The 14,191-nt window shown below is 43.6% G+C and overlaps 1 protein-coding gene across 6 annotated transcripts in view; it reads left to right on the top strand.

Moving 5' to 3' along the window:
* SPR (Sex peptide receptor) overlaps positions 1–14,191 on the top strand; it is a 221,058-nt gene that overhangs the window by 193,581 nt on the left and 13,286 nt on the right. For 2 of the 6 annotated variants that reach the window (XM_065448886.1, XM_065448887.1), the window contains one exon: positions 7,166–8,567. The exons of the other annotated variants lie outside the window; for them this stretch is intronic. In XM_065448886.1, the coding sequence (XP_065304958.1) occupies positions 7,166–8,364 (1,199 nt within the window). In that variant the 3' untranslated portion in view covers positions 8,365–8,567. Of the gene's footprint in view, positions 1–7,165; positions 8,568–14,191 lie in introns of those variants that run through there. 6 annotated transcript variants of the gene reach the window in all.

The raw sequence follows: 14,191 nt of genomic DNA, 5'->3' as shown, positions 1-14,191 counted from the left end.
ATTCTTGCATCCGTTTTCTGTGTTTTTGATAAGCAACGTGTAAGTTCTGTGAAATAGAAATGAACGGAACCTTCCATTTATACCTTCAGTTTTTTTTATAAGAAATGGTACGGTGACTGGCTGGGCTTGGCTTGCTGCTACAATCGTGCAAATAAGCTTCAAGAGGAACTCCGCGCCTACTTGTCAAGCTGTTCGAATGGAAGTCTCATGAAAAAATGCCTTTACGCGCAATATTTCGCATAACTTGGTCAACTTAAATTTACGAATGTGGCTCCCAGCCATGCGAACGTGTCCTTTCTGTTCACAGCGTTCGCTGCCAAATATGTTACAGGTTCCTGGAGTGTATCGCTGTCAAGTTGTATAGCAATCTGCAAACGAGCGCTTTACCAACGTATGAAACCACTAAAAATCTCCTCAAGGTCGCAGAAATATGTATCCAGAAAAACGGCAAAAAAAATAAACAGTCCTCAATCGGCCCTCTTAAAGGATCCATGTGCTTATTATCACTATGAAATTTCAACAGTTAGGCTTTGCTAGCTATCAGTTCTTTATTTGATCACTGTGTGGCGAACATATTGCCACCTTGACTGCGGAATGAGCGCCATCTGACGTCGTCCGAAGTATTTCGAAGTATAGCAAAACAGAAGACAAGGTTTCGAGCCCGAGAAAATTGTCGCACGCAGGCAGTACGTGAATTGCGCGCCTCGAGCCGTAAACAGCTGTAATTGCGTAGAAGCACCAGACGCAGCATTGTACTTTTGTTGTTCTTTCCCGCCGGCTGAACCACATTTCCGCAGATTTTTTTTTTCTGGAGTTGTATAAAGAATGTGGGGCAGATCTTGCTTCATTTTGCACTTTATAAGTCGGTAGAGCTGTCCGTCTATATTGCACTGCTACCGGCGATGTCTCGGAGTAGGCTTGACTCATTGGCCGCGTAGTGCGCGATGCTGCAACTTTTATTTTCGGCCCTTCCTCCGGGCATAAGAAACTTTTACGACGCGCCATTCCCTCCAGCTTCCAGAGGAACCACTTTTCGCACGGACGTCACCGTCATTCTGGAAGACGATATTGACCCACCTTCTCGGCCTTCGTTTTACGACAGGCATATTCCTACAGGTTTCAGCTATCTGCGCAGATACTTGGCACCGCGTGTGCCAAGGTACAGTAAAGAAATTGCAGTTCACTCTCTGGCCCATTAAGGAGATTAAAAATTGCAGCCTCATTAACGGCACATCGATCGCGTTCTTGCCGATTGGCGTGTGAAGCGGTGGTGTACGCCCGGCAACAGACGAGAAATGGTTTCTGCTAGAATCGCTTTTTTTTTTCTAGAAGGTCACTGTTCCAGACTGGTATAGCAAAAGAATGACACGCTTGCGGATCATAATGCTCTCGGGCTGGGAAGAGGAGTACAGAAAGAAAATTAAGACTTGATGAGTTGGTGTGTTCATAGGCCTTTGTACTGTGCATTTTTAGCCTTAGCACGTTGTTTCTTTTCTCACTACAGATATATATTCTATATATTTTTACTGCTATGAGGGAAAAGAAGTTGCCGACACCATTCCTCCATAGGGTGACTACATCTCTTTTTTTTATTTTCATAGAAAAGACACGGGTTATTAATAAAGGATATGATGACCACATTGTTCTCAAAGCTACATCACTTGATCAGTCCGTTTGTGTTCTGCTTGGTTCGATGTGGTTTGGTGAAGTTCGATTTTCATCGGTCAAGCAGTGCGAGAGATAGCCGGCTTGTTGAATGGTCACCATTGGGGCCCTACAATTTGTGCGGTCATTTAGTTGCTGCGTTTACATATCAGGCAAATTAAATTGATAGATTTTTTATAACGTTCACAGTGCAAGTAAATACGCTTAAGCCAGACCTTAAGTTATAAGGCAACATGACCAGTTCAAAAAATAATATTTAATTCCTCGATACGTTTCGTCTCCTCGACTCTGCAGTTTCCAAGCAACTACAATTTGTACTTCCTAAAAATTATTTCACATGCAAAATCAAGAAGGACGGTCTGCCATGACATAAACAAACTCACAAAATATCAGAACCATTCCATGCAATCATCGGTGCGATCGCATGACATTGCATTTTTAATTGATGAATTGGTTCCTGTATGGAATCCCATTTTTGTACTACTTACCGTAAATCGTGTGTTCTTCCTTGTAGTCGTCAAGCACGCCTATTTATCAGCATTACTTTTTTTTGCTACCAATTTTCTCATCATTGCCAGCATATTTTGATCCTCTGCGAGGAGCCTGCGAGGAACCTCCCCCCCCCCCCCCCTACCTCTATCTTGCGCGACCCGAACATATTCTATCTTTGCAAACCTTGCAATCTCACGACGCCTTTAAACTTCTGTCGTCAATGACAGTGTCTTAACATTTCAATAAAAACAATACATATTCCCCATCTTTCCCAGATATCCGACTTTCACCTAGACCGAAAAAGTTGGTTGTTCCGTACTCTCAATATTGCCAGAATAAGCGCATATTCTTTTTTGTTGTTCGCACAGTATGCAGATGCAATTTAATTCCTGCAGTTTTTTTTTTCAAGCCTGTCACCTGCGCTTCATATTACCGCAGCTGGGAGCCAAATCGATGCTGAAACTACCCTGAAGCAAGCAATCACATGGCACTACTTACCCTCACATTCCTTGCACTAACCTATATAATCGTAGAGTATAGGCCTTTCCAGAATATAAAGAGTGATAGATGGAACGGACTATACAAAAAAGCGAAGAGCCTGAACTAAAGCAAGAATAAGGAAGGAGCCTAGAAGCAACGCACGTGCGTAACAGGCAAAAATTTGGTGCGTTCATCGATCTCGTTTCACTGAATCTTCCCGAGCGTGCCACAAGCAAGGCAGCTATCAGGAGTACTAAAAACAGAACTGTAGACCCCCCTAGTTTGCTTTCAAAAAGGTCCTCAAATAGAATGTTCTCGCCAAGAGAAATTTTAGATAATGCTTGAGAGCAACAACAATTAGACAATCCAGACTATCTCCCCTGACTACCGGCACCGAGAAACAGGCGCGTGGTGCATGCGAGTGTGTGGACGTGCCTGGCTGCAGAGTGGGCGTGCATTCGGGCGTCTCGCCGCGCGAGACGTTTCCAGTGGCCCGGAGAGGCGGGCTGCGTTTGCACATTCCCGAAGCCACGAGCTTCTTCCGTCCTCCTTTGTTTATCGTGCGTGAAAAGCGAGAGGAGCGGCTCGCTGCAACGGGCCTTGTACGTGCACGAGCAGAGCTCGAGTATCTTCGCCAAAGCCCCTCGAACGCGAGTCTTTTATTTCGCCCCTCCATTGGTCCTCGTCCCTTCCTAGACGGAAGCGAGATGCGGCTGCGTTCCGTAGCACGAGAGCTGTCCCGAGCAGTCTCAGCCGCACAAAGCATAAACGCCGCATACATCCGATATCCCTTTCAGGTACGAGACATCACACGCGGATGCTGCTGTCTGGCGCCTACACGCACACACTCGAATGCACAGCCTTCTTTCTTTGCTTTTTACGTGCTGTGCGCATATCCGCTTTCACGTATAGCGAGGACGATGCGTGTACGGGGGCACTGAATACTTTCGAGGAAGTGCCTCCAAAGAATGCGGCCTGTCACACAAGAAGGGCGCGTGGCTGAGCCCGGAAACATGCAGCGAAGCCCACTCTTGTTTCCGCCGGAAGCCACACAATCGGATTGCTTTAAGGGGCTCGCAAAAAAAGGCTCGCCAGCTTTCTGGAAGATATGCGCACCCCCGGAATATCCACCTCTGTTGCAATAAAAATGCGCGTAAACATGTTTATGACTGCAGCCGTTGCACCTCAGCGTTTTTCTCGAAGTACATGTGGGCCAGAGATTTAAAAGCCTTCTGCCGATGAATGCTGTCCAATAAATTGAGCGGCGAATATGAAGCTTAGTCAATGTATGAGCCAGCGTATTTTACAAACGCTTACTAGCCTTAGTAGCTCAGCGGCTATGACACGAGGTCGTGGGTTCAATCGTGGCGCGCGAATAAACAAATGCTCGTGTAGCGCGAATTGGGTGCACTTAAACACCCACAGGCGGTGGAAAGTATTTCGTAGACCTCCACTACAGCATCCCTCATAATCCGCCGTGCAGTATGGAGACATTGATAACCACAGTGTAATATATATATATATATATATATATATATATATATATATATATATATATATATATATATATATATATATATATATATATATATATTCCAGCAACGTCTCCAATAACCATGGCCTGACGTATAAAAAAAGAAAAATACAGGCTGGCTGCAGGCTTAAATCTTGTTAAACCCTTGGTCACTTTCGGTGTGCGCTCTGAAGGCCTGCTGCTTCCTTAGACGAGTATACAGACTGTACTAAGTCATTAGAATTTTACAAACAGCAAACCATAGAAGGAGAACTGATCTCACCATCAAGGCAGATTCGTGACTGCTAAGGTTTTAATGGGCACAACGAAAAAAACTATTTTTACCGTGGTAGAAATGGGTGCTTAATTTTGGTGTCAGGTGGTAGCTTGAACCGCGTTTATTTCTGTATTTCTTTCGGCATCACGCGTTTGCGGGTACCTGCAGTTAACGACGCGGTTTGTGTGCAGCTGTGGAGCTCAGCGATTTCGGAGAAATGCATCTCAGTGCTTCATATATACTAGGTGCCAGCATTTTCAGGGTGCCCCGAAAGCTTGGCACTGCATTTGCTTCGGGTAGGCGGCAGCAGTGGTTCAGGCCTCGCGGCGTCTTCGATAGGATGAGCAATGAGCGGACGCCGCTGTCAAAAACTACCAGTTTATATCCAAGACTTTGCAAGACAGAGCCTCGAAGATAATCATCAGGTAAGCTTAATTTCATTCTCATTAACTTCATATCATATTCATCCTTCATATCATAAAACCATGGACGCATACAGATTGTAGACTATAGCTGAGCTACAAACGCGTATAAAAAAGAAAAAGAAATAAATAAAAAGAGAAGCTTCTGCTGCTAGAATCACCGAGCAAATGCACTGTCATTGTGTGCGCTTAACCTCGAGCAATTAATTTACGCATGATCCGAATATGTCTGGCATTGTCCAATAACACAAAATTTTGAATTTCATTTTTGTGGCATTCTTGTTGCACATATGTGGGAACGTGTCAAATGCACGAAAAATTCTGTGCTTTAATCCTGTCACGAAAAAAAATTGAAATAACTCAAAGAGAATCACGATAGGGATGCCACTGGTGTTTCGTATATTTATGCCCATAATAGTTAAGGCTATATTCTTGGTCCAAATGGGCATGCGGATATGAGACTAGATGGCAACATTTCCTCATAACTTATTCATTATCAGGCACATCAGGTGCAAATAATCAAATGAAGAATCACACATCCTCGGCACATGAAGATGTATTACGCCTTTAAGGTAAGTAGGACAAAAACACAGCCCAATTCTTTTTTTATTTTACATAACAGCAAAACAGCAAGTTCGAATTCACTATGATGCGCCTTCGTACGTGAACTTATACTAAATACCCACGTGAGGACTGTAAAGGTGCACATAGTTCTGCGCGGGAACAAGAATGATTATGAAATTGTTTTACTCAGTGCAAACGAGTACGGCCTCTCCTCTTTCTAGCTGCCATCTGGGGAGGAAGAACGTGGTAATGCACTAAGAAGTAGCGTACGCCGTGACCGAACACTATTACTGTAAGAAACATTTTGAAGGTTCTTGTAAAAAGTAGGTCAGCAAACCAAACAATATTGAAATACAGATGCAGAAATTATTCCAACCACCACCTGTACTATATACAAGTTTACATTTAGAATAGTCAATTGCATCATTTGCCATGAAGTTGGGACTAAGTAAAAGATGTAGTCGATTTCTTTCAACACATAGGAATATATAACAGGCCTTGAAATACGAAAGCGCGAATAAAACAAGCCTTTTCAATAATGGCGTTGAATGGTGAATGGAATATTTTTATTAGCAGCGCAGATATACTTCCCAGAAACCAACAAAAGCTTGCACAGTCAATATTTTTGCTTTCCTCTTCTTTTGCTATTTGAAGTGTGACAATCAAACGCATAAAAATGCATCGCCTGGCTTCTTGTGTTTAGTAATGCGCTGTAAATTCACTTGCAATATAGTTTAGAATTGAGAGAATTCAGAACGAATCAATGGATGTTTAAGACGACCTGGTTACTCGAGGGTTTCAGGGCTGCCTAGAAATGTGAGTGAAGCCCTTCAGATATCAACGCGAATAGCCCAATAGCATGGATGCTTCCAGCACTTCGGGAATGCAGAGCCGACGTGACGCTCAGACAGATTCTATTTTTTTAATGCTTCATGTTTCTTGTAGCTTGTTTCCCAACTTTTTTTGGCGATTTGGCTTAGCGTGGTCTTAAATTTGGACTGAATTAGTTGAAAATCGCATGTGCATAAAAAAAGGAACAAACGTGCGGATCTGTGCCTATTAACACGAGAGCGTTAAGGGTCCCGTGTCACAGAAAATCCAGTGTCGGCGGCGTTTTACGTGAGAGAAAAATCATCCCGAACCACGCATCCCGAACCACGCATCCCGAACCACGCAGGTCCTCCATGTGACACACAGGCATTGCTGAACTAATTGAAATAATTAAAGTAAAATGCGTCAGAAAATTCGATAAGTGCGACTTACACGCAACCTACAGGCATCATAGCGTGGGAGTGCAATTTGAATATAACTAGAAAACATAATTCTGTTACGCGGTAACTCAGACACTAACCGCTTTTCCAGCTGCCGCTTGACGTTTGGCGCGGCTGTGCATTACTTCCGGGATCGGCCCACGCAAGAGGCCGCGTTTCTAGCAGAAAGTTCACCTTTGCGCATTACGTTAGCCGCCAGCGTTTCCTGGTAACCATTATGATTACATAAGCTGCACTTGTCGGGAATCGGGAAGCGTGAGAAGCAGTCATGAATCTTTGAATGCTGTCGGGTTTCACTCCTAATGGCGAAGCTTAAGCGTCCTCAATTTTGCCTTCTTGCATATAGGTACACCATTTATAGATGTGTCGTACGATTGTTCTTTTTTCACTGCTTTGGAAATGAATAAATGCTCGTGCAAGCTTTGGAGCTTTAATCATAAAGGGAACAATGATTAAAGCTCAGTTTTTTTTTTCATTACAGGACCTAAATCGAACGACTTCTTGCAAGACGACGCCAACACGTCGGCGAGTGGCGCTCATCCAGAAGTCGCCGCCGCCGCTGCAGTTCCGCTCGCCGAGAGCTTGACGGGCCTTCTAAATATCACGAGCCGAGAAGCTCCCATACAATTCACGCTCCCGCTTCTCGGCTATGCTATGCCACTGCTCCTTGTCGTCACCATCATCGCCAACACGCTTGTCGTGGTCGTGCTCTCGCAACGGCACATGCGCACGCCCACCAACATTGTGCTTCTCGGAATGGCCATTTGTGACATGATGACGTTGCTGGTCCCGTCCCCATGGTACTTCTACATCTACTCGCTGGGAAACTACAAGACCCTGCTCACGCCGGCTTCCGCCTGCTACGCGTACAACAGCATGCACGAAGTGATTCCCAACTTCTTCCACACCTCCTCCATCTGGCTGACGCTGCTTTTAGCCGGTCAGCGTTACATCTACGTCTGTCGACCAGCTCGAGCGCGGGACTGGTGCACGGTGCCGAACGTGACCCGCGTCATGTGCTGGATCCTGGCCTTGGCTTTTGCCCATCAGTTGCCACGCTTCTTCGACCGAACCTTCGAGGACGTCCAGTTCAGGTGGCACGGTCGGGTGCTGTGGGGCTGCAGCATGCGCACCGCATCGTGGGTCCAGACCGTGTTCGCCGGGCACGCCTACTATATCGCTTACTACACGTTCAAGGTGGTCTTCGTAAACACGGGTCCGTGCACCGCGCTGGTGGTGCTCAATCTGCTTCTGTTCAAGGCCCTCAAGCGCGCCCAGGACAAGCGGCTGAGACTATTCCAAGAGCGCCGGCGCAAGAGCGAATGCAAGAGGCTCAGGGACAGCAACTGTACCACGATGATGTTAATTATTGTTGTCACAGTGTTCCTTTTGGTCGAAATACCACTGGCTGTCACAGTTCTTCTCCATGTTCTTATAAACACCATTCGTGTTCGTACCGTGTCATACGACTCGCTAAACATAGTTATCTTGTTCAGCAACTTTTTTATCATGTTAAGCTACCCCGTAAACTTTGCCATCTACTGCGGAATGAGCAGGCAGTTCAGAGAAACATTCAAGGACCTCTTCCTCGTGGGGTCTATCGTGAATCGGCGCGAAGGTTCTTCCCGGTACTCGATAATGAATGGTCCGCGGCCGTCGACCAATGAGACTTTGTTATAGTTCTTTTATAGATTTACAGGAGACGAGTGTATTATGACAGTGTATCAAAAGTATGATACTGAAGTATTGGTATGCGAGACACACCACACGATGTCGGCCACAAAGTGGGCCATGTGCGCCCTCACCTTTACACAGAATCCCGAAATAGTATATGCGTAGTTTTCTATGACCTCGATTATAGATATTTCATAGCATACACGTCTAGTTTTACAGGCAGGCGAGAGCGAAATAACGTTTAATTGCTTTTGTAAATATGCATGAAATGCATCTTGCAGATGTGTTTTATGTGGACATGACGGAAGCTTCGTTGTGGAACCACTGACCAGTGTCAGTATTTGAAAATACGAGATCGTCACAGTGTTTTTTATGTTGCGCCTCGAAAATTCCATGCAGAAACACGTCATGCTTCTGTTCACAGGGATGTTCCACATGTACACACTGCTGTTCTGTCCTACAGCAGTATCCTGGACATTGAATGCGTAATGCTTAATTAGACCGAGGTCCTATTTTTTTCTAGCTCGCTGTGATTCGCAGTAAATATGGCAATATATTTGTAAGCCACCGATCGCTGCTTGATGCAGAGAGCTTTCTGAGAAGCAGCGAAGAACTTATACTTAACTAAGAGTTTAGTATTGATCACTTCTCTGATCACCTTTTTACATGCTGTGACATGCAACACCTCCTTGACGCTCTCGAGTTCTTCGTGTCTTTTAGATAGCTTCTTATACGCCATTTTCATACAATATTTTTTATATGACCCGCCACGATGGCTCAGCGTCCATAGCATTCTACAGCTGCGAACGAGGTGGCCTACTGCATTACCATAGGCGCGGATTGCAAGAACAATCGCGTACTTGGTGTCGGCTACATGTTAAAGAAGTCACGCAGTCAAAGTTAATGCAGAGCCTTCCAATGCAGTGTATTTCACAGCCCATTGCAAATATATTTATAGTTCTGTTTATAAACTGGCACTTTTTTGGGGAACCTTCCCCTGTAGAGATAACGTGTACCACTTCCTGATCCTCTCAGGGCATAGTCATTACCTAATTTGTTTAAATGGTGGTTCTTTGGCAATCTTCCTATTACTGTTACCAATACTAAATGTTTGACTGATTACTGTAAATACTACCAGCAATGCTGGGAAAGATTTGAGGTCTGCTCACGCTTTTTTTTTTTTCAACCGAGCTGTTTTTGACCTTAGCGTGTACGAAGCTATATAAGCTATACGTTCCTACTTTGCAAGTATATTCTAATGTAAGCAAAGGTAAAAAAGCATTAAACAAGCAAATATAATATATTGAACATGGCTGCTGCGTTGAAGTACAGCTTTTGTCATTGAAAGGCATGCAAGAGTGTTTATAGGCTGCAAATGAGCTGCCTCCTGTCCTTCGTTTCTATGTGTTTTTGGGATGAAAAGAAAAGTGAATCAACGGCTGAATTGACTTCAGTTTTCCTTCTGAACAACCGCTTTTTCCGATCTACAGTTTTAGCTGTAGACCTTTACTGGTGGTTCAGACAGCGCACGAAAAGCGATTTTTAGCAGGACTTACACACCACAATTTTGTAAAAGAAAATGAGTGGTTGAAAGATTTTACACCTTATGCTTCCACTGCATTTATTCATGGTGGGAGTGGCCTATCGCAAAAATAAGCCCGTATGGAAAGGGAAGTTCGGTAAATCAAACCGATTTCAAATGTCCGCAAAATTTACATAAAAAAAACTCATTTTGAAGCTTTACAAGTTAAAAATATCTTAAACATATCCCCGCTGCATCTCACAGATATAATATAAATTTATGACAAAGAAATGAAGAAACTAGGAGTTTAGGTTAGTTGTACACTTCGTTGCACAAGTAAAGTGACCTTGTTGGTATATGTGTACGTGATTTATATTTTGTTAGAAACACTTCTTAAATGAAGAAACGTAAACCGAGCTTACTACGTGTTTTCTTAACTTTCAACACGAACTTAACTCCCTCTCAATTCCATGCGAGACGTAAATAAGCCAGTTAGCTTTAAAATGAAAACTTAGTTTACGCAAAGATTACACTGACATACCTATCTCTGCGCAGTATTAATCATACGGTTCTAACCTTCAGACTTCATTCTAGCCGCACTCTTCAAAATTTTCGTGGCTGCATTTCACCTATACGAAGAGAGTTGTCTTTGGGAGTGATCAATGTCTTTTTTTTTTATGTGTGTCGCACCGGAGCTTATTATTATTTTTTAAACGCTACAATTGTGCCCACACAATACACAGCTGTACTTTTACCACCTTATACTGTTAATAAATTGTAGAACAATAACACCAACATCGCACACAAGGATACATTTCGCGCCGACTGATGGTGGTATGCAGGTCTGCCATTCCTTTTTGTCATGACAATTAACCACCTGTGATGAATAGAGCAATCAAGTGAAATATCAATATTCCACTGCACGGCTATGATTCTCCGCGTTTTTTCGTAGCCTCAATAAACACTTTTTTTTTTTGGTACCAATTGGGAAACGTTTTATCGAACTCACGGAAGTCATCTAAAGAACAGGAATAGAATAGACAACCAGTTCTACCTCGAAGGACATATTATGGCGCTACAACTTGCCCAGTATTTCAAGGAACAATTCCTCAATAACTTTCCATGCGTGAAGCTCAAACTCCAAGACATACAAATAGATTAACGCTCAAAAGTCATGGTAGGTATAACCTTGGAACAATTGCGCGAACCAGTAATGGCTTACTGAATTTTGCAGAGACAGATTAGTGTAATGATCAGTGTGCCTGTGCCAAAGCTGATCTTAAATACTCAAATAACGCAAAGCCGCGTAACGCAAAGCCGCGTAACTCAAAGATTATCGTTAGAAGTATGACTAACATTGTAACATGATGCGCCTTTGCACTACCTTCTTCCTCATCATCATAATCAACATCACATTTTCTATACCTTACGGTGTCAACAACACTCAAGCGGCAACAATGTACCTGCAAAATATACAGTGTGTGTTGTGTTGACGAGCGGATATCACTGATCACAAGCAGTTTTTGTCCTCGATATTGTGCTGCGTAGCTAAGGGCGTCAGGTGTAAACCTTCTGTGAAGTTCTTCCTTCTGGAAACTGTCTCGTCATCCCACTGATTATTTGTTGTGCGTTTGTGTATCTACTACAAATAGCTGGTCCTAACCAAAAAAATTTGGCGGCAGAGAATTAATTGCCAGAATAGATCTAAGGTTTATTGCTATGCGATATAAAAAATATTGCCACGTGATAGCATTTACAGCACTTAAACGTAGGCAATGTCTTGTTCCCAAAGGTTTGGTATGCAAACTATTTTATTTGTGTGTCTCAACAATGAATCCGATGAAAAATCGAGCTTTCGCTGTTGGTGCTTCTGAAAAAGCAGGAAAAATTGAATGAGGCACAACCACCTGCGAAATAAAGTGTCAGCTCTTATTTATCACGTCTGCATGGGAACTGGATGAGTATTTCAGAGGTATCATAGACAAAAAAGCACGCAATTACTCATGTTCTCCATCTAATGCATGTAACTATGAAAGTGAGTGTATCGTACGAAGTGTCACTTATATTTTTCCTATATAGCAGAATGTCTGCACAAGCTAACTTGACCAATACATGTCACTTCTGCACTGACCATGTGCTCTCACGTTGTCTTCAGCACATCATGCACTATCATCTATACTGTACATGTCTTGGAAAACAAACAGCGCGAAAAACGGAACTAAACAACACGGCGGACTGTGCGCTGACGGTCTTTTGGTTTATAGTACCATCGTCAGAGCTGCTTTGTTTTCCAAGACATGTATCAACTAGCCCACCAATGCGACTTATTTCTAATCGTTTGGCTTGATGTACATACTCTAATGTCATCGTGCACGCGTTAAAATCTACCCCTAAAGGGCGTCTCAGCAGGTCACATAGCAAATTTTTGTTATGAGCTGAAAGTTGTTACGTGCCCTCAAAGGAATGCTCTACCACAAGAATTTTTCATAGTTCATTTATGGCGATGACAGAAATATTTGAAGTGCTGCTAATCCATGATTTCAGGAGGCCAGCGCCACCGCCAACGTATACACTCTCTCCTCTTTTCCCGTCTAGACACTGCAAGTGAAATTCCTTCCCTGCATTCTACAATACCTCAACCGGACTATCGCGTGATGAATGCGTCACGGGCTCCGCCTCCTTTTTTGTTTTCTCTTTCTCTTGCGTTTTTTTCTGACAGGCGCACTTCCGGTGACGGTCTCGCGCGAGGTGTCGCATTCGTCTTGCTTTGCGCAGAAGAGCATTTCGCGCACTCTGCATGAGAACATCTGATTAGCGGCATAAGTCAGTATAAGTCAGCAAGATCGCGGCACTGGAACACGGTTAAAAATGACAGTGTTTCGTTCTCTGCGCGCAAGCGCGGAAACAAACATTTCTTTTGCTACGGTATGAAGTAAGAGAAAAACACACAGAGATTAGTTTTTATGTTTTATTAATTCTCTAAACTTTAATTGCTCTATTGAAGCAACAGGTTAAACAAATAACTGACGTTGCCTTAAATAATTCTCGAATTCAAGTGTCACTGAGTGACGTCACAGGGCTGTCGTGTGCATACGCGCACTTATACGAACACGTCGACTCTCCGGTTGGGAGTGAGGGAGCCGCGAGGCCAAGGTAAAACGGCGTTCGATTTGAAATTTAAGCTCTTCCCGCGGCGCCGTAGGGTTGTAATACTCGGCAGACACAGTCAATAGCGCGCATTGTTGCACTGCGCTTGTCAGCTCAACATTACCAGACCTGGTGAGGGGCCCTTTAAACGAAACCTTTGTACATCGCCTAAAAAACATATCACCATAATTTAGCATTGCGAATGGCATCATCTTTAGAGTGTTTTTGTATTGGCGATGTCGTGAAATATTTCAGCACCGGCGAAAAAAGTGCTGGCTAATATTTCGCAGTGGACTCTCCGGCCACATATGTTTCCCAACAAATCATTCAGGTATTACTGGAACTGTGTATAAATGTATGTGTTCTGCACATGTCAGTACTGTTTCGTCTGCACTGTTGTATATGCCGATACAACTAGGTCCACAATCCTTCTCGTTTGCAGTTCATACTCTCTACTTATCGTGATTTCCCTTTTTTATATCGGACTTTTTGATTTCAAAGCAAAAGATAGTAAGCGGTTCCAATATCTTCAGGTGCGGTACACTACGAAAAATGTAATAGGTAACTGGATATTTACCAAGGCGCTTACATGCAATAAGCAAATGTGTCAAGTGGTACAATATTTATGTTCGCGAAAATGTTAAATTTGCGTCGCTGAAGTGAAACTAACAATTAAGTTTGAAACAAAGCCAGATGCCATTTCTGTGTTTATTTGTACTACTTTATAAGGAGTAACCGGATCAAACTGCAAATTCAAGTATGTTCCTGGTGTGCTGTAGAATTTCATAATTAATATTGGATACTCGTTGACTGCTATGTTTTGATATTGTTACGGTGAAGTGAAGGAAGACGTTGAATTGGACTAGAGAAAGACGAAGTCTGGCGGTTGCCTGAACGCCATATCCATCATTTGTAAATATAAGTTATTTTATACTCGTGGGCCTGCTTTCTTCCCGCAACATTTTGGTGGAAGGTGCGGGGTACCACCACGGAACTTCGCAGCGGACGTCATCTACCTGCTGCCACAATGGCAAATCAACCGACACAAGCGACAACGCCTCGGCAGCCCGTGCCCACGGTCATCCTCACTCACCCACGGGACCCGGGAACATTTTGTGGCACGGACAACGTCGACGTCGAGGACTGGCTTACGATGTACGAGCG

This window comes from Dermacentor albipictus, chromosome 4, assembly GCF_038994185.2.
Source record: "Dermacentor albipictus isolate Rhodes 1998 colony chromosome 4, USDA_Dalb.pri_finalv2, whole genome shotgun sequence".
Taxonomy (NCBI): Eukaryota; Metazoa; Arthropoda; class Arachnida; order Ixodida; family Ixodidae; genus Dermacentor; species Dermacentor albipictus.
Note: the sequence above shows the minus strand (reverse complement) of the source record. Positions and strands in the feature narration are given on the sequence as shown.